The 20,788-nt window shown below is 52.9% G+C and overlaps 1 protein-coding gene across 1 annotated transcript in view; it reads left to right on the forward strand.

The window, feature by feature from the left end:
• ACAN (aggrecan) overlaps nucleotides 1–20,788 on the forward strand; it is a 62,388-nt gene that overhangs the window by 34,049 nt on the left and 7,551 nt on the right. The window contains exons 7-12 of the mRNA XM_026510275.4: nucleotides 199–624; nucleotides 2,460–2,634; nucleotides 3,187–3,314; nucleotides 4,307–4,600; nucleotides 6,404–6,616; nucleotides 9,576–13,988. Coding sequence (XP_026366060.2) covers nucleotides 199–624; nucleotides 2,460–2,634; nucleotides 3,187–3,314; nucleotides 4,307–4,600; nucleotides 6,404–6,616; nucleotides 9,576–13,988 — 5,649 coding nt within the window. The remainder of the gene's footprint in view (nucleotides 1–198; nucleotides 625–2,459; nucleotides 2,635–3,186; nucleotides 3,315–4,306; nucleotides 4,601–6,403; nucleotides 6,617–9,575; nucleotides 13,989–20,788) is intronic.

Consider the following 20,788-nt stretch of genomic DNA (forward strand, 5'->3'; position numbering starts at 1 on the left):
CATCTCGCGGTGTGATGCCTTGGCGCTCTTCGGCAGCATGGAATCCGAGGCCTCCTAGAATGAGTACTCGCGGAGTCGAGACCGCCAGGCGCACAGTAGGTGCTTTCCTTCCCCGGCAGGGAAGGAGGATCCGACGCTCGTCTCCCTCAAGCCAGCCTCAGGTTGAGCTCCTAAAACTCATCTTTCTCCCCGCTCCAGGTGAAGACTTTGTGGACATCCCAGAAAACTTCTTCGGGGTGGGCGGCGAGGAGGACATCACCATCCAGACAGTGACCTGGCCTGACGTGGAGCTGCCCCTGCCCCGAAACGTCACGGAGGGTGAAGCCCGAGGCAACGTGATCCTCACTGTGAAACCCATCTTTGGCGTCTCCCCCACTGTCCCGGAGACCGAGGAGCCCTTCACGTTTGTCCCGGAGCCCGAGGAGCCCTTCACGTTTGCCCCCGATAGAGGGGCCACTGCCTTCCCTGAGGCTGAGAACAGGACTGGAGAGACCGCTGGGCCCTGGGGTGTTCCCCCCACGCCCGGCCCAGCCTTCACCGCCTTCACCAGTGAGGACCATGTCGTGCAGGTGACCGCAGTCCCAGGCGCAACCGAGGTTTCGGGGCGGCCACGATTGCCAGGGGGTAAGTGCCTGCCCCTTGGGGGGCTGCATGGGGGCTGGGGGGCAGGTGGAAAGAACTTGGCCTACCTAAAGGATCCATGCCTTCAACTTAGCCTGAGACCTGGGCCAAGTCTTCCTCCTCTCAGACTCGGTTCTCCTTACTTACAAAACAAGGGGGTGGGCCAGAGAGTGACCTCCATGCTCTTTTGCCACGAAGAGTTTCCTTCAAATGAAGTCATAGGTGGAAACCGTAGTATATGTCAAGCAGGTAAAAATGCCACATGGGTCTAGTGAAGTGGAGCCAAGAACTGGGGCTCTTTTGTCCAGGGCCCCCCCTTAGCCCCATCAGGTACCTCCACAGAACAGAGCCACTTGAAAACTGCTGTACAAGGTGACCCTGGGACTCCTCACAGAGCTGACCTTCCAGGACAGGGGTCAGCAAGCTCTGACGGTCACATCAGCTTGCCACCTGTTTCTCTATGGCCCGCACACTAAGGATCGTTTTACAGTTTTAAATAGTTGGGGGACAAAGTCAGAGTGAGAATAATATTTTGTGGCATATAATGAAAGTGACATAAAATTCAAGATTCAACATCCATGAATAGAGTCGGATTGGAACAAAGCCGCAGTTACTCCTCAGTGTGCTATCTTGTGGCTCTTTTCGGGCTGTCACCGTAGAGTTGAGTAGTTGTGACAGAAACCATTGAGCCCACGAAGACTAAACTATGTCCTATCTGGCCCTTTCCAGAAAATGCCTGCCAGCCCCTCTTCTAGGATGGGGGTGTTCCAGGTGTTTAATAGAGGTCTGGAGGCTTGGGATGTTATGGAGCTCAGCCGCTCCCCAAACTCCAGTCCAAGAACAGGAAGGACATTCTGGGGTGGCTTTCATAAAGGCCTAGCTGGTGTCCCCTCCTGGGGAAGAGCAGCTGGACACTGCCATCCACCATCACACCCAGGATGTCATCAGGTCGGATTTCAGCCTGACTTGCCCAGAAGAATACAATCTGTTGGAAAGGAGAAATTGTTTAGAAGTTTTGGGGTAAACCCCCCCCCCCCGATGGCTGGTTCCCAGGGTTAGTCCAGGACTGGAAAGAGCCCCACTGGCTCCCTGTGGGAAGGTGCCAAGGGACAGATGAGCATTGGCCACAGGACAAGGAACATGGGACAGTGTCAGACCAGTGATTTGAAGCTGACGTAACCTGGCTAATCACCCCAGGAAGCGTCAGAAGCAGAGGCCAATGTGTATGCAGCTGAATATAACGGGACAGGCAGAGTAAGTGGGCAGCTCAAGGACAGGGCTCTGCCCCTTTGAGAACCTGGCAAAAACCACGAGGCCACTCCCCAGAATGTGCCCGGTGCACACCCACGAAAACTCTGGCCGGCTCTTTCGGGGCAGGCACTCACCCCCTGGGCCCTGGGCCAGGTGGAAGAAATGCCAGTGATTGCTCGATATATTCCTTAGCCTTTTCTGTATTTTCCAAATGTTCTGTAATGAATGCTTATTCTTGTTATAAGGAGAAAAAAATGCATTTGTTTTAAAGAGAAAAGGGACAACTGAACAGCTTAGGAGTAAGGGGCCCAAAGAGAAGGGTTGGGGACACCCAGGGCAGAAGAGTCCTCCACGGCTCTCTCAGGGAGATGGACTTCAGGAGCAGCTTGAACAAGCAGAGGGAACCAACTTGGTTGAGAATAGGATCGGAAGTAGGAAAGGAAGGAGGGGACGAAGGGGAGTTATTCCTGACGGAGCCAGGGCTCCCTCCCTGCCCTCAAAACCAAAGAACCAGGCCCATGGGCCCCGGCATTGTAGTACCCAGTCCATACCATGTCTCTCCTTCTCTTCCTCTCCTCCCCACGCAGGGGTTGTGTTCCACTACCGCCCAGGCTCCGCCCGCTACTCACTGACCTTTGAGGAGGCTCAGCAGGCCTGTCTGCGCACTGGGGCCGTCATCGCCTCTCCGGAGCAGCTCCAGGCCGCCTATGAAGCAGGCTACGAGCAATGTGACGCTGGTTGGCTGCAGGACCAGACTGTCAGGTGAAGGATGAGCCCCCGCCCCCGCCTTCCCCCTCCCCCCATCCCCAAACCAACCATGAGAGGTCGGGCCTGGGGAGCAGAACCTGTCACGGCACCCAGCAGAGTGGGCACCTGCTACGCTGTGCAGTAATTAATGAATTAATGACTCCGTGGCTCCTCCCTTAATTTCTCCCCCAGAATCAAGGCATATTCTGAGCAGGTGGGGAAGGGCCCCAGGTGACATTAAGTCCTTGGGCATTTATCCCCAAGGGACAGAGAGGGAGACTCTCTCCTCAAGGCCCCCCACCTAGGTCCCTTCCAGCTTGACTCAATGTCCTTCCATATAATGGGCTCTCTTCTGAAGCCAGGAATCCCCCAGGGGCCTCCAGACCCTTCCCACAGCCACACAGGGAGCTTGTTGCATGAGGGGCTCCTTCCTGGTTTGGATCTCACTGGACAAGTGAAGATACACCCTGCCCAAGTCCCCGAGAGACCTGCCAGCATCTCCCTGGGCCCTGCATCCCCCAGCCTCTGGAACAGGCCTTCATGCCCCCCTCCTGCCCTCCTTTGCAGATACCCCATTGTGAGCCCACGGACCCCGTGTGTGGGTGACAAAGACAGCAGCCCAGGGGTCAGGACCTACGGTGTGCGGCCACCATCAGAAACTTATGATGTCTACTGCTATGTGGACAGGCTCGAGGGTATGGTCCATGTTCTCGCATTTTGGGCCCTGGGGAGACACAAAGAGGAGGGGGAATTACCATCCACCCAGTTCTGTTCCTGTTTAAGAAAAGCTGGCCCAGCCCCTCTCTCAGATTAAGCTCCTTCTCTCCCTCCTGTGTGGTTCATGTGAGTTCCCCCAGCTGCAGGAGAGCACTGGTTCCTTAGAACAGCAGTGATTTCTGCTGATAAATGAGACTTTACTTATTACAAATAAATGTTACATATGCCATCTGCCTTGTGGAGAGTCCCGATACCCAGGAACAAATCAAAGGCTCTGAGAAATCCTGCAGTAGAAAACCTCTTTAACTCTGCTTAACCGAGCAGCGCAACCTTATTTAACCACAGACCTGTTCTTGTTTCATTTCTTTTAATTTCAATTATAATCACCAAATTACTATTGCACTGAGCCCCATTTTGGAAATGCTGGTGTTCTGGAAAGATTTCAGCATACCCACTCACTTGCTTTGTGACTTGGGGCAAGTTACTTAACCTCTCTGGGCCTTAGTTTCCTCATCTATAAAATATGAGCTGATTGTGCTCATATCAGAGCCTTTGGTGAGCATTCAATGAGATACGTATGAGAAGTGCCCAGTACAAGTAGGTATTCGGTAAACGTGAACTTCCTTCCCCCAAATCAGACAGGCACCTGGGTACTGGTCTGGGTGTGGGGACCCAAACCCCAAGAATGGCCCCAGGACCTGCCCCTCCCCTCGATGAGTTCCCAGGGGTGGGGGTGGGGGGCTGCTGGTCCTCGGCATCCGGGTGCTCTATGCTTGAGTTTTGTGGTGGAGGGGAGCCCAGGGGGTCAGAGGGAGGTTGCCCAAGCGCGACCGGACAATCTAGAGAAGACGGAAGGAGGGAAGGTTGTTTCCATCTAGAGCGACCAACTGATCTCAGTTCAGTTGCCCTGCCCGCCCCTCACCTGGCTGTGGGCACAAGGGTCACACCTGCCACCTGCTTCTGCCCCCAGGGGAGGTGTTCTTCGTCACACGCCTGGAGCAGTTCACCTTCCAGGAAGCCCTGGCATTCTGTGAATCTCAAAACGCCACCCTGGCCTCCACGGGCCAGCTCTACGCCGCCTGGAGCCAAGGCCTAGACAAGTGTTATGCCGGCTGGCTGTCGGACGGCAGCCTCCGTTACCCCATCGTCACCCCGAGGCCCTCCTGCGGTGGAGACAAGCCAGGCGTGAGAACTGTCTACCTCTACCCCAACCAGACGGGCCTCCCAGACCCGCTGTCCCGGCACCACGCCTTCTGTTTCCGAGGTACGCCTTCTCACCTCTCCTCCAGCCTCCCTTCTGCCTGGCGCATCACTCCCCTGGGTTCACCCCTTCTGGCCCCTGTCCACTTGCCCCGTCCGTCAGAGCAAGGAGGAAGAAGTCAGCTCTAAGCATGACCTTAGGCGTTGACCCCAAGGCACATACATCCTTCTAAAGGTCCCCAGAGACCAGCAGAGAGAAGTGAGTGAGAACTGGGGCCCTCAAATCAGGCAGACCTGAATTTTAATTATAACTCTGCTGCTTCGTAGCTGTGTAACCTGGGGCAAGTCACTTAACCTCTCTGTTCCTCTGTTTCATCTATAAAATAATGATGTAATAGGTCCCACCTCAAAGCGTTGCTGTGCGGATAAACCGGGATAGTGCATACGAAACACTTGGCATTGTGCCTGGGACATGGTAAATTCTCAGTAAATGTTAGCCTTATTATTATAAATAACACACACATACACACACACATATATATACTGTTTTAATTTGTAGACCCTTGCCAACTTTTCTTCTGCTTGTAAATATGTTTGTGATGAGTTGGGGGAAGGTATTCTTTTACTCTTCACTGAGCACCAGAAATTCGTGGTTTTAATTGACCCACGCTGAGGACCCACTGCCTCATCCAGCAATCTTCATTCCCTGTGAGTTCTGAGAGTGAGGTCGTCAAACAGCCCAGGGGTGTGGCTAGGGTATGGCCACGGTCGTGCTGGGCTCTGCCTAGAGGAGAACCCCGGGGTCTGGATCTCCTGCAATGTAGATTGTAGTTACAGCTTGGGCCACGTTTTATACCTGATGTATCAAAACTGAGTGTCTGTGTAACTTGCTATGAATATATCATTATTTCAAAACAACGGTGACAAAAAAATAAAACCTGAGCTCCCCCGAGCTTCTCCGACTTCCGGAGTCACCTTTGAAAACCCAGTTCAAAGGAAGCTCAGCCCCACTTGCAGCCTCAAGAAAGCCAAACCCCTCTCAGAGGATGTGTGGAAGCTCTTGTGCTGGTCCCCTTCTCCCTGCTCTGGGCAGCAGAAGCCAAACCAGTTAGCCTCCCAGTAAATTCTTAGCCATGCACCCCCACTGGCCCCGACCCTCCGTGAACTCTGGCTTTTCTATAACTGCGGAAGTTTGGCCTCCTTCCCGACTGAGCCCACCGCTGGTTTCCCCTAAACCAAAAGAGTTACCCCCCCCCCGGTCCCCCGGTCCCTAAATCACGCCTTCAGCCTCCAGTGCCAGGACGATCATGAATTTTAAATAGCAGCCTCCTATTTTTGACCCAGACATACTTGGAACCTAATTTCTATCCCCAAGAAAGACAGCATCGTGCCGTCGTTGAGAGCAGAGTCTCGCACCAGATACTTGCCTTCGAAGACAAGATCTGCCACTTATAAGCCGGGGTCCTGGGCAAGTCATTTAACTGTGCCTTAGTTTTCCTACCTGTACATGAGATCAAGTATCTATCTCATAAGGCTGTTGGGGGATAAAATGATGTCATATACATAACACCTTTCAACAATGCCTGGCACGTAGAATACATTCTGCAGAAGGGATGCCCCAGACTGCCCTGAAATAATGTGTGTGCTGATGATGTGTGCATATCAATATTGTGTAAGTGATACAATCAGCTCGTATTGAGGAAGACAAGGAGCCATCTCACTGGGCTTGGTCGGGGGGGAGGTCGAGGTCCAGCAAGGTTTTTGCACCAGGTTGGCCCCCCTCAAAATCCTCTAGTCCCCCTGGAGAAGGGCCAGCCTGGGATGGGTCGCTAGCAGGAGGGAATGCTCACCACCCACCTCTCTTTAGGTGTCTCAGCAGCGCCCTCTCCAGGAGAAGAAGAGCGTGGCACACCCACGCCCTCTGTCGTGGAGGACTGGATCGCTACCCAAGTGGGGCCTGGTGTGGCTGCTGTCCCCGTGGGGGAGGAGACGACCGCAATCCCAGTCTTCACCATTGAGCCAGAAAACCAGACGGAATGGGAACCAGCCTACAGCCCAGCGGGCACTTCCCCACCACCAGGTCTGTGAGGCGAGGGCGCTGGGGCGTGTCCTGAAGTCACACGTGCCTGTCTGCTTAGGCTGTGGCCCAGGGGTGGTTCTCTGCCCGGGACCTGTGCTCTGTTTCGCCAGCCCTGACACTAGCTGGATATGCTGCCGTGGGCAATGTCAGCCACCTCAACTGGCCTCTAGGACAACCGCCAAGGGAAGGAAGGGTCAGCCTTGTTGATAAAACACACCTCTCTCCCTCTCTCTTTCTCTCTCCACCCCCCAACTCGCCCTTCTTTTTATTTCTCCCCCCTACACACTCTGATGCTCATCACTGAGCCTATCAGGGGGCTGTCAGTCTGTCCTCCTGCATTTACACCTCTACCCTCTAACCTTTTAAAAACTCTCTTGTAGGAAGATCTCCAGTAGAGAGGAAAAGACCTAGAGGGGTCATTGGAAGTGTGACTGTGACCTGTCCCCTTGCCTTGCTCCTCCTTCTATGTCCCTCTTATGAGCCAGGCATCCCAGCCAGCACTTCCTGAGCCCCATCTGTCCTCATCAAATCACATGGAACTTGATGGGATGAAAACTTCAGTCCCCTAACCGTGTCGGAAAAAGTGTTTTGTGGCCATAAGGCTGGGGACATGCTGGCTTACAGAAAGATTAACAGGTTTTCTCACTGCAGACCTTCTCAGTGCCTTGGATATGCTAATATGTGCTGTAATGCAGAGGGGGTGATATATTCAAAGTGTCCCAAATGAATCTGACCAAGGGCCTTTCTTTTCCCCATGGAGCATTCGTGGGTAAGGCTGAATTAAAGCAAAGCCCAGTCATGTATGTGTGCTCAGTAGAGTCAGCTCGCCCGGGGACATTTTCAGTTGAAGAAATGAGTATATCAGGCTTCCCACTACTTTATGTAGTCACTCGTTGAGTGCACTGTTCCCAGGCAACTCAGCCATGCCAGGCACTCTTCTGGGTCCTGGAAATGCAAAGCCTGGCCTCGCTCCACGCCAGAAGGTGAGGGAATATTGGAGGAGGTGGGATTCTGGCCCAAAGACCTCACCCAGCAGCCACACCTGCTTGTGACCCTTCCCTCACCCTTCACCAGGACAAGAATAACCGAGTCCTGTTTGGCCCGAGTGTGTGGCTTGGCACGGGATCCTGGCAGCAACTAGTGGGAGTTTCCATGGGAAGGGACTCCAACGGGCCCCTAGAAATATTTTCCATACTTCAGTTCCCTACCACTTTGGCCATATCAGGAACCATCTGTACTGTCGTTAACTCTATGTCTCTTTCTCTAAATTGACTTGCTTTTAAAAAGAAACCTAAAATTATTTAAAAGAGAAATGTTATATCATGACTGTAAGTGGCCATTCCAAAGTGTTTCTGATACACACACACACACACACACACACATATCTATCTCCACCTAATGCCCTCTTGCAAGCCGCCACTGCTACCTGAACCACCCCCCCCCCCAGGATTCTCCTATAAGCCAGAGTAGGTTGTGAGCCTGACCAGTGGGACCAGCACCTGCCTGGCTCAGGTTCTCTACCTGAGAAATAAACCCAAAAGAACATGCAAGGTCCAAACCCAGCTAGATTTTGTTGTTTGTGCTTTTTTAAAGATTGATTTATTTATTTATTTATTTATTTATTTATTTATTTATTTGAGAGAGAGTGTGTGTGGGCAAGTTGGGGGGGGAGAGGCAGAGGGAGAGAGAGACTCCTAAGTACACTCTGTGCTGAGCACGGAGCCTGACGTGGGGCTTGATCTCATGACCCTGAGATCATGGCCTGAGCCAAAACTAAGAGCCGGATCCTCAACTGACTGAGCCACCCAGGCACTCCAGCCAGCTAGGTTATTTTTAAATGCCAAAGGAAATAAGATGGAAAGAAAATAATGCAACCATGATTATTTAGAATGATGAGACTTTTTCACTCTGTTTTCCAAACCCTCTGCAATAGCACGCTCAGAATTGAAAAAGTTGATGTATTTTTGCAAACAGTACTACCCCTCCCCTGCCTCAGAGGGATGGCTTTGGATGAATGATTCTCAAACTCGAGGGGGCATCGGCATTGTGAGGGTTCCAGGGTGGGGGTGGGGTGGGGAAGGGACTTATTAAAAGACAACATGCCTGGGTGGCATAGTCAGTTGTGTCTGACTCTTGGTTTCCACTCAGGTCATGATGTCAGGGTCCTGGGATCAAGCCCCGTGTTGGGCTCCCCACTCAGCAGAGAGTCTATTTGTCTCCCTCTCTCTACCTCTCCCCCCACTCACGTTCTCTCTCTCCCCCCCTCTAAAATAAACAAATAATTTTTTAAAAAAAATTAAAATTAAAAAAAAAAAAGACACCATGCTGCCCCCACCCTAGAGTCCCCAGAGGGAGTGCGGTGGGGTCTGAGAATCTGCTCTTCTGTCAGCCTCCCAGGTAATGCTGGTGTTGCTGGTACTGTTCATGTTGCCGGTGCAGGGACCACACTTTGCAAATCATGGGTTTAGATAAATGAGATGATCGTGTGTAGGTACTTGATAGGTGACCTTGATTACTTTCCATGAGAGCCAGGCCCCTACTTGCATGGGTTGTGTGGTTGGCGCCACCTGGAGTCTCGAAGAACACAGTTTCCTGGTCCCCTCCCTCCTTCCTTCCCCAGACACGATGCAAGGTTCCATTAGAAAATGTCTAGGGGCGCCTGGGTGGCAATGTGGTTAAGCGTCTGCCTTAGGCTCAGGGCATGATCCCAGCGTTCTGGGATCGAGCCCCACATCAGGCTCCTCTGCTATGAGCCTGCTTCTTCCTCTCCCACTCCCCCTGCTTGTGTTGCCTCTCTCGCTGGCTGTCTCTATCTCTGTCGAATAAATAAATAAAATCTTTAAAAAAAAAATGTCTGAGCACACACCTCTGAAGAAAAGTTTTACTGTGGAAGGAATGGGTGAGCTTCAAATAAAGCAGAGTTACTAAATCCATACCTCATCTTCTTCCTTTCCTCCAGGGATCCCTCCAACATGGCCTCCCACCAGCGCAGCAACAGAGGAGAGCACAGAAGGACCTTCTGGAACGGAAGTGCCCTCAGTCTCAGAGAAGCCGTCCCCCTCGGAAGAGCCATTCCCTTCAGAGGAACCGTTCCCCTGGGAGGAACTGTCCACACTTTCACCCCCAGTGCCCAGTGGGACTGAGCTGCCGGGCTCTGGGGAGCCATCCGGGGTACCTGAAGTCAGTGGTGACTTCACAGGCAGCGGAGAAGTTTCAGGACATCTGGACTTCAGTGGCCAACCCTCAGGGGAAAGTGCAAGTGGACTGCCCTCTGAAGATCTTGACTCCAGTGGGCTCACCTCTGCTGTGGGCTCAGGCCTGCCTGTGGGAAGTGGACTGGCCTCAGGGGATGAAGATAAAATTACATGGTCCGGCATTCCTGAAGTTGGAGGTGAGGGCCTAGAGACCTCTGCCTCTGGAGTAGGGGACCTCAGCGGGCTGCCTTCTGGAGAAGGTCCAGAAGTCTCTGCCTCTGGAATAGAGGACCTCAGCAGGCTGCCTTCTGGAGAAGGTCCAGAATTTCCTCCCTCTGGAGTAGAGGACATCAGTGGATTACCTTCCGGAGAAGGTCCAGAAGTCTCTGCCTCTGGAGTAGAGGACCTTAGTGGATTACCTTCTGGAGAAGGTCTAGAAGTCTCTGCCTCTGGAGTAGAGGACGTCAGCAGGCTGCCTTCTGGAGAAGGTCCAGAAGTTTCTCCCTCTGGAGTAGAGGACATCAGTGGATTACCTTCTGGAGAAGGTCCAGAAGTCTCTGCCTCTGGAGTAGAGGACCTCAGCAGGCTGCCTTCTGGAGAAGGTCCAGAAGTCTCTGCCTCTGGAGTAGAGGACATCAGTGGATTACCTTCTGGAGAAGGCCCAGAAGTCTCTGCCTCTGGAGTAGAGGACCTCAGCAGGCTGCCTTCTGGAGAAGGTCCAGAAGTTTCTGCCTCTGGAGTAGAGGACCTTAGTGGATTACCTTCTGGAGAAGGCCCAGAAGTCTCTGCCTCCGGAGTAGAGGACCTCAGCAGGCTGCCTTCTGGAGAAGGTCCAGAAGTCCCTGCCTCTGGAGTAGAGGACGTCAGCAGGCTGCCTTCTGGAGAAGGTCCAGAAGTTTCTGCCTCTGGAGTAGAGGACCTTAGTGGATTACCTTCTGGAGAAGGTCCAGAAGTCTCTGCCTCCGGAGTAGAGGACCTCAGCAGGCTGCCTTCTGGAGAAGGTCCAGAAGCCTCTGCTTCTGGAATAGAGGACCTTAGCAGGCTGCCTTCTGGAGAAGGTCCAGAAGCCTCTGCCTCTGGAGTAGAGGACCTCAGCAGGCTGCCTTCTGGAGAAGGTCCAGAAGTCTCTGCCTCTGGAGTAGAGGACCTCAGCGGATTACCTTCTGGAGAAGGTCCAGAAGTCTCTGCCTCTGGAGTAGAGGACCTCAGCAGGCTGCCTTCTGGAGAAGGTCCAGAAGTCTCTGCCTCTGGAATAGGGGACCTCAGTGGACTTCCTTCTGGAAGAGAAGGAATAGAGACCTCTACCTCTGGAGTAGAGGACCTCAGTGGATTGCCTTCTGGAGTAGAGGGTCATCCAGAGACTTCTGCTTCTGGAGTAGAGGACCTCAGTGAACTTCCTTCTGAAAGAGAAGGAATAGAGACCTCTACCTCTGGTGTAGGGGACCTCAGCAGGTTACCTTCTGGAGAAGGTCCAGAAACCTTTGCCTCTGGAGTAGGGGACCTCAGTGGACTTCCTTCTGGGGAAGGTCCAGAAGTCTCTGCCTCCGGAGTAGAGGAACTCAGTGGACTTCCTTCTGGAAGAGAAGGAATAGAGACCTCTACCTCTGGTGTAGGGGACCTCAGTGGGTTGCCTTCTGGAGAAGGTCCAGAAGCCTCTGCCTCTGGAGTAGAGGACCTCAGTGGGCTGCCTTCTGGAGAAGTTCCAGAACCCTCTGCCTCTGGAGTAGAGGACCTTAGTGGAATTCCTTCTGGAAGAGAAGGTCTAGAGACCTCTGCCTCCGGTGTAGGGGACCTCAGTGGGTTGCCTTCTGGAGAAGGCCCAGAAGCCTCTGCTTCTGGAATAGGGGACCTCAGTGGACTTCCTTCTGGAAGAGAAGGTCTAGAGACCTCTGCTTCTGGAGTAGAGGACCTCAGTGGATTGCCTTCTGGAGTAGAGGGTCATCCAGAGACTTCTGCTTCTGGAGTAGAGGACCTCGGTGAACTTCCTTCCGGAGGGGAGGGTCTAGAGACCTCTGTTTCTGGAGCTGAGGATCTCAGTGCGTCGCCCTCTGAGAAAGAAGACTTGATTGGGTCAGCTTCTGGAGCCTTGGACTTTGGCAGAATACCTTCTGGAACTCTGGGAAGTGGGCAAGCTCCAGAAGCAAGTGGCCTTCCCTCTGGATTTAGTGGTGAGTATTCAGGGGTGGACCTTGGAAGTGGCCCATCCTCTGGCCTACCTGATTTTAGTGGACTTCCTTCTGGATTCCCAACTGTCTCCCTAGTGGATACTACATTGGTGGAAGTGGTCACAACCACCAGGGCAAGTGAACTGGAAGGGAGGGGAACTGTTGGCATCAGTGGTGCTGGAGAAACATCTGGGCTGCCCTTCAGTGAGCTGGACATTAGTGGGGCAGTTAGTGGACTCCCTTCAGGAGCTGAACTCAGTGGCCAAGCATCTGGGGCTCCTGACATCAGTGGGGAAACATCTGGATTCTTTGGTGTCCATGGACAGCCATCGGGGTTTCCTGACATCAGTGGGGGAGCATCTGGGCTTTTTGAGGTCAGTGGGCAGCCATCAGGGTTTTCTGGGGAAACATCTGGAGTGACCGAGCTTAGTGGACTGCCCTCTGGACAACCAGATGTCAGTGGAGAAGCCTCTGGAGTTGTTTCTGGCAGTGGTCAACCATTTGGCATAACCGACCTGAGTGGGGAAGCATCTGGGGTCCCTGATATCAGTGGGCAGCCATCAGGATTGCCAGAGTTCAGCGGGACAACTTCTGGAGTCCCTGACCTGGTTTCCAGTACTGTGAGCGGTAGTGGTGAGTCTTCTGGCATTACGTTTGTGGACACCAGTTTGATGGAAGTGACCCCAACTACATTTAAAGAAGAAGAAGGGTTAGGGTCTGTGGAAGTCAGTGGACTCCCTTCAGGGGAGGCAGATCTTTCGGGCGCATCTGGGATCGTGGATGTCAGTGGACAGTCTTCTGGAGCAATCGACTCCAGCGGGCTGACATCCCAGCCTCCAGAATTCAGTGGCCTGTCAAGTGGAGTAGCTGAAGTCAGTGGAGAATCTTCTGGAGCAGAGACTGGGAGCAGCTTGCCTTCAGGAGCCTATGATGGCAGTGGACTCCCATCCGGTCTCCCCACTGTGTCTCTTGTGGACAGAACTTTGGTGGAATCTGTCACCCAGGCTCCGACAGCCCAAGAAGCAGGAGAAGGGCCTTCGGGCATTTTGGAACTCAGCGGTGCCCATTCTGGAGCACCAGACGTGTCTGGAGACCATTCGGGAGTGTTGGACCTAAGTGGGCAGCAGTCCAGGCTGGTGGAGCCCAGTGGAGAGCCGTCAAGTACTCCATATTTTAGTGGGGACTTTTCTGGCACCACAGATGTAAGTGGAGAATCCTCTGCAGCCACGAGCACCAGCGGGGAGGCCTCAGGACTTCCAGAAGTTACTTTAATCACTTCTGAGTTCGTGGAGGCTGTCACTGCACCAACTGTTTCCCTGGAACTCGCCCAAAGACCCCCTGTGACACACACCCCCCAGCTGTTGGAGCCCAGCGGAGAAGCCTCTGCGTCTGGGGAAATTAGTGGGGCTACACCAGGGTTCCCCGGGTCTGGGCTAGAAGCGTCATCCATCCCAGAATCCAGCAGCGAGACGTCCGACTTTCCTGAGGCTGGGGTGGGGGCATCTGTTGCCCCTGAGGCCAGCGGACAAGCTTCCGGGGCCCCTGATGTGGGTGAAGCCACCTCCGCCTTCCCTGAAGCTGATGTGCAGGGAGCCTCAGGCCTGGGAGTGAGCGGCGGCACCTCAGCCTTTCCTGAAGGCCCCAGGGAGGGCTCGGCCAGCCCGGAAGTTCGGGAGGAGCCAACCACCAGCGCCTACGCTGTGGGCACAGAGGCATCAGGCTGGCCTTCAGCCACTCCGGTGGCATCTGGAGACAGGACTGAAGTCAGCGGAGACCTGTCTGGTCACACGTCAGGGCTGGATGTTGTCATCAGCACTAGCGTCCCGGAGTCCGAGGGGGTCCCGCAGAGCCAGCGCCCTGCAGAGGCGCCTCTAGAAATCGAGTCCTCAAGCCCCTTGCACTCAGGAGAAGAGACCCAAACTGCCGAAACAGCCGAAACAGCGACGTCCCCCACAGATGTCTCCATCCCCGCGTCTCCAGCCAGGACCGATGAATCTGCACCAACCGTTCCAGGTATTGTCGGGATTGCTTTTTCCTTTCAGTGTGTTCGGGGAGTTCAGACTGCAGTGTAGTGGGAGGCAGTGTAAACTCAAGCTCCACTGCCCAGCCCGCTGTGCAGCCTCAGGCAAGTTTCTTAACCTCTCTGAGCCCCATCTGGAAGATGGGAAGAGTACCAGGGACCATTAAACAGGATATACATATGTATCGAACAAGCACTTAGCCTCCGACTTTGCACACAGCACACACATAGAGATTGGTGGCTGCTGTGTCATATCACAAGAGCAGTTATATGTGAATCCAACTGTCTGTACTTGGCACAGGGAGAGAGAAGGGTGACGACTGAGATGGTGCTAGAAATTCTACTCGCGCCCCTTTCCCGTGGAGTTAATGTGAGATGCTAGAATGAATCTGATGACATCTGTGCCCGAATATTCACTTCGTGTAGGGTTATGACCTGCACAATGTAAGGAGCTCTGAAGTGTCATCTTGGCTGTCCTAACTGTAGCCCCTGCCCCCACCCGGCACAGGTGACTGCTCTCTAAGATAGTGACTGTCTCACTTTGACACAACCCAGGCACAGGAAGCTGGTGATTTTCCTTCTCTTTTTGCCTGGGGACCCCTTGCACCTCCCTCTGGGCCGAGAGACCTTTCCCAGTCAGAGCCCCCCCGCCCCCGACCCGAGATGCTGGGGCCAGGTGCCCAAGAGGGACAGAGTCCCCAGAAACATGCTGACCCAGAGCCAGCCTCGTGGGCTTCAGGGGCCTTGTGCCCCAACTTGAGGTCTCGGGGGCGAGGCTGCACCCCAGGCAGGCCGCTGTGTTCTTGACGCTCATCGTCTCCCTGGGAGCTGCTGCCCCACCAGGTCCTGGCCGAGGCGTCCTGCGGGACCTGCCAGGGGTGGAGGGACACAGCTCCTGCCTGTGCCCCCCTGGCCACACTGGCAAGCACTGCAACATAGGTAAGCCCCTCATCGGCTGTGGGGTTACAGGCAGGGCAAGGAGGGTGGGCCCCTTTATCCCCAGAAAGGAACACAGGTAGGAGGAGGCGACCAAGGCCAGCTGAGGCTCAGGCTTCCCAGACCGGGAAGGAGAGGTGCGCACGACGCCTCAGGGTAGAAGCTGCAGGATAAACATGGCGCATCTCTCTAGAGAGTGTAGTCTACGTGGCACTTTAGGGGGGAAAATGTTCAAGTAATTAAACCGAGAATCAGTTCGTTTTTTGTTAAGCCAATGATTGTTTTATGAGTCGAATGCCAAATATGCTTAAATTTTGAAGATAATCCTCGTGACTTCCAGGGAGTGTGGAGCTAGGATGTAAATGGGGTAGAGCCGGTGACACCTCACGGCCCCGGGAGGGAAGCTCCGAGAGGGCTGTCTGGCATCGTGCAGAGTCGCCCTCTCCAGGAAAGCCCCTGCACACCCCTCCCTGTTCGGACCTGGGTGGGATTTGGGTCCCCTTCTTGCCCTAAAGGAAATGACGGGCAGTGCCTGTCACCCCAGCTACAGGTGAGCTTGACCTGCCCCTTGGCACCCACCACCCTGGGGCCTCTGACCTTCGCCATGGGTCAAGCAGCTTGTGGGACAGGTGAGGAGCCCAGGGGACCCTCTGTTTGGAGGTGGTCCCCAGAACAAGATGACGAGGATCTGCCTGTGTTCCCTGAACATGTCGAGGCCTGTGGCCATGAGGACGTTTCCTCTCATCAGATCAGCACCCAAGTACCTCCAAGCCCATATTCCCAGGGTAGGTCTCTGCACTGCCCCCACGCCCTTCCCCCAGCCTCTGTCCCAGCGTCTTTCATAGAAGGGCTTCGTTCCTATGACACATGCAGAATCAGAGCCATGAATCCCCGGGGAGAGCAGATCCCAGGAGACAAACAGGGCCAGGGAGCTATCTTCCTTCCGATAGCTGTTACATCATATAGAGAGAAAGATTCTGTGTTTGCTTATATTAATACATGTGCAAATCAAGACCTCAGAATATATGCTCCCATCAAGTAAATACGCTATTTACTTGGCACTTACTCAGGAAACGTTCCGTGGAAACAGGCACTAGGGTGACTATGGATTCACTCTTTCCACCACTGGGGTCAGCCTCTGGCCACGTGGTGGGGCCGTGACTAAGGGCACTGTGGGCCTCTGTGGCCAGAGGGGTGGGCTCTCCTAGGGGGTCCCGGCCTTACCGCCTAGCGGATAGTATGTCACGGGGCCTCGGTGACCCCTGGGACTCCAGCCGCATCCCTCCATCGTCCGCCCCAATGGGAGGGCACATCACCTCCTCCCTCTCGGTATGGCTGGTGGAGAGCAGCAGGGGCGCCTGTCCTGGGTGACGCGATCGTAGACATAGCCCGAGGCAGAGAAGAGCAGACTCAGGGCCCAGCAGGACTTCCGGGACAGCCACCAGGACCAGAACTCCCTTGCCCTGTGTTTGTGTCCTCTGACACCTCACTCCCTGCTTAGCAAGTCCTTCCCCAAGCAAAAATGTGACACTTGTACCAGAAGCCACAGCAAGGCTCCCGGCCTTGGCGGGAGAGGTGGCTGGCAATGGACCCTAACTGCTGGAAGGACAGCCTTTCTCTGTGTGTATCCCCATGGGGCTTTCTGCCCCCACGATCTCTTCCCAGACAGCTCTGTGGGTAGCTTGGCAGTTATCCCCATCCGAAACTACAGCCCAGAGAGGTTCAGGGATTTGCCTCTCTCCTCCGAAAGAGTCAAATCCAGAACTGGGGTCTTCATTCGCTTGTGTCACACACTCCGCTACATAAGCAGCTCCCTGTTTAACGTAAGAATCAGTGGCTGGTCTTCACTCGGGAGCTGAGCTTCAGAGCCAGCAGAATGGAGAGGGTTATAGAAGTGGGGCTCGGCCAAGCCCTCCATACCTCATTTGTAATAGGGTCAAAGTAGTAGTTCTCAGCTTTAAGAACCTCCTGATGCCTGGGGTCCCACTCCCCCAGATTCTGATTGAAATGGTCCTGTGGGCCTTGGCACTGGGGTTTTTAAGTCCGCCCGGGTGCAGCCAGGGCTGAGAAACTGCTGTCGGGACTAAGAACATCTGTGTACAGCATCTGGCCCCCCAAGAGGCATCAATAAAGATTACTCCCCCTTCCCCACCTCTCGCAACACTGGTTAGGGAAAGCTTTATCATTTCTAGAGAACAGGTGGTAAGCATGCTTCCAAAAGGCCTGCAGATAGCATCCTGTCTCCTCAGGTGACCCGCCGTGGTCTTGAGGTAGCATAATGTAGCATTAGTCCTGTGACCATATTTGAATACTCGGGGTAACCTTCTGCCTGGTAAATGGGGCTGGAGGCTCTGTTTAGTCCTTAAGAGAAAATACTTGACAATTACCATCATCTTGCTAAGTCGGCATTCCGTAAACAAGTTCTTGATAAGTGACTCATCTACACTCTTGACGTCAAAATAAACATGTTTAATGAATATTCAGATTTTTTAGCGATTGAAAAAGCAGAGCTAGCGGCCCCATTCCGATCCACTTAAAAAGCAGCAGCTTCCTCCCCGCCTCTGTTGCTGACATTTGCCGAGATTTCTGGCTCTGAGGTTTCAGTCCCCGTTGCTCCTTAGAATCTCCTGGGTGCTTTTAATGTTTAAAAAGCACCACACCTGGGCCCCACCTGGAGCTACCCCAATAGAATTGGTCCGAAGAGGGACTCTGGCATTGGTATTTTAAAAAATCTTTTAAAAATTTTTATTAACTACCACAGTGATTCCGATATGCAGCTAAGGTTGAGACATTCTGTTCTAGTCAGATTTCACGTCCAATTTTCCAGCAATCGCTGGTGCTGGGTGGATTTCTCTCAACTCCTGGGTTAGAAGGGCATGAACTTAAAGTTCAATCAGCCTCTTTTCTGTCTTACTGGCATTCTTCACTTTGTAGGCTTGAGGCTCTGATCTATGATCTGACACTGTCTCTTCCCCTGGAGTGGGGAGGTTTGAATTTCAGTGAAATCTTAGCCCCGGGGCAGGGGGACGCTGTCAAAGCAAGTGAAAATACAGGGTTACAAGTGCAAATACAAATCACACCTTCATGACCTGACATAACCAAAAAAGTCTATGGGCAGATTTGAACAGGGAACTAGAGTTGACCCTTGAATGGCACTGGGGGTTAGGGGTGCCAGCCCTCCGCAAAATCGAAAATCAGCATATAAATTCTGACTCTCCAAATACTTAACTATTAATAGCCTCCTGTTGACCAGAAGCCTTAGTGATAACAGAAAGTCAATTAATACTTATTTTGAATATGTATTATATACTGTATTCTTATAATAAAGTAAGCTAAAGACAGGAAAATGTTATTCAGAAAATCATAAAGGGAGGGCTTCTGGCTGGCTCAGTAGGGAGAGCATGTGACTCTTGATCTCGGGGTCATGAGTTCAAGCCCCACGTTGGGCGTAGAGCTTACTTAATTTTAAAATATACATATAGAAAAAAAAGAAAATCATGAGAAAGAGAAAACACATTTACAGTACTGTAATTTTTTGTGAAAACTCTGCATACCAGTGGACCCACACACAAACCCATGTTAGTTCAAAGGTCAACTGTAATTGAATTAAGAAGATTGACATTAAAGTAACATTCTAGATCAAACTTTAAAAAATATAAAAGACTTGATAGTATAATTATAGCATATTGGTTAATTTAATGATGTTTATTTTAAAAGCAAATTGGAATTGATAAATATGTTCTTATAACCCTCCTATCAATCGTGATTCCACGGAAAGCAAGTGTATTTACTCAGGTCTGTCTATCTGATTGATCCTGGGTCTTTGCAGAGTGTAGGACATCCACTGAGTTAAGAAATTGTCTCTGTGCTTCTTGAGGGGATTTTCTCCCATGTTTGTCCAGGAAAGTTATGTCCAGGGTCACCACATATAGCTGCACAGGTTGTACACTGAACAACTTGAATACCATTCATATATTCTTTATGACTGGCTAAAGGATACCAACTTTAGGTTAGGATACTAACCCCTTTAGTTGGATATCCTTTGAGCAAAAGTACCTGCTGTCACTCTTCATTCGGCCTTTCCTATGAGCCAAATAAACTCTCTCACTTGGAGGTCCTAAGCTCTGACATAAGCAAAAGCCAGGCAAGACCTATTCAGGGTGGAGGCCTGAGCTCTCCAATTCAGAAGTGATCATTTGGAAGTATCTTATTCCCCTCACCTTTACCAGGGGGCTCTCAGTTCTTGTCTCCCCTAAGTTAGGGTCTGGTTCAGGAACAAATCATCCCTTTTGGTTATAGTAGTGGGAAGAAGACTCAGAGTTCTGACACTCCCCAGGGTCCTTGCTTAGAGACAACAGGGGAGCTCTTGGCCTGGTGCAGCAGAAATGATAATGAGATGCTGAGATCCAAGATTTCAGTGTCTCTCTCCCTTCACAGGGGACAGAGGCCCAACTTCCAGCCTCAGTGTCTGATCCTTCCGTTGGTCTCTTCTGGTCTATCTCCCCAGCCTACAGGCGTGGGCAGGCCACTTCCCTTGTTTCCTTACCTGTACTAGGGCACATGACATCTGTGCCTTGGGGCTGTTGGAAGGGTAAAGTGTGTGGGAATAGTAGTGTCTAGCTCAGCGAAGATTCGTGAAAGAGATCAGTTCCTTCTCTTTGCTCTCTTTCTTCATGCAGTCTACCCATTGCCCAAAGCCCTTCCCATCCCCTCAACCTACTGACAGCCTGTCTGGGGTCCCACTCTGTGCTCAGCCCAGCTCAACTCCTCTCGTGGTTCCAGAAGACGAGCAATCTCCCAGTTGCCCTTCACAGAAAGAGGTTAGGGCACTGCAAGGCCAGAGGGAGAGGAGATGAGGCCTGCAGGCGTGAGCGGCTCACAAGAAAGCCCCACACAGGACCTCAGCCCTCTTCCTACAGCTAAAGGCCTCTCTCAGCTGCCCTGCTGGCACTGACAGGCTCTCTGGTCTTCAGCATATTGGCCCTTCCTTCCCTTCTCATCTGTGAATCCCACCCGCACCCAAAACACCTTCTGGACCCAGGAACAGGTGGTTCCCTGAGTTTGGGTCTCCCCCCACCCCGCAGCCTTCTCAGATTGGGTGCCAAAGCCGGGAAGAAAGCAACACTGCCCCCCCCACCCCGGTCTCTGAGCCACCTGGGGGCTAGTGATGTGAAATAAGCCTCTGGGACAAGGGAGGCCACCTGGCTCGACCTCCCGGGGGACCTCCGACTTCCCTGCCCCTCCCCCACGGTGGGCCAGAGGCCTCAGGGATGACGTCCGGCTCTTCTGCCCACAGACCACTCCTGTCCCCTGCTCTGTACAACTGCTTTAGCGCCTAGATTTGCTTAAGCCCTCCTCGCCCGGTGCTTCCCACGTCCCATAATGACGCTAATGGACACAAGAGAACAGGGGCTCCCGTTGAGCAGCCCCCAGCTTCCGCCCAGCCCACCGGCCTGACCTATTGCTGCTACTGCTGCTGCTGGGAATCCTGGTGCATGCTGGGAATCCAAGTGCATGCTGGGACTCCGGTCAGTTCCTCCATGCATTTTGGTTTTGCTTGGAACAGTTCCGGCCTTGGAACTGTTGGTGTCTAATCCGTGGTGCGCGCTCCCTGAGATGAAAATAAGAGCTCCGTGGGAACAGAGAGACGCCTGAGGACCTGAGATTTTCAGGCCACCCACTGCCCAAACCCAACACTGGTCCGGAAGACATCTACTATGCACCAGCTAGCAAAAAGGATCCACAAGACAATGCTTTTGCCTTCTTAAGAGGGGATGGACTTCAAGGTCTAGTCTGCTGAATGCATTTAAGATGCTGGTCACGTGGACACCACCCATAGACATGTGGGTCCTGAAGG

This window comes from Ursus arctos, unplaced genomic scaffold, assembly GCF_023065955.2.
Source record: "Ursus arctos isolate Adak ecotype North America unplaced genomic scaffold, UrsArc2.0 scaffold_28, whole genome shotgun sequence".
Classification (NCBI taxonomy): Eukaryota; Metazoa; Chordata; class Mammalia; order Carnivora; family Ursidae; genus Ursus; species Ursus arctos.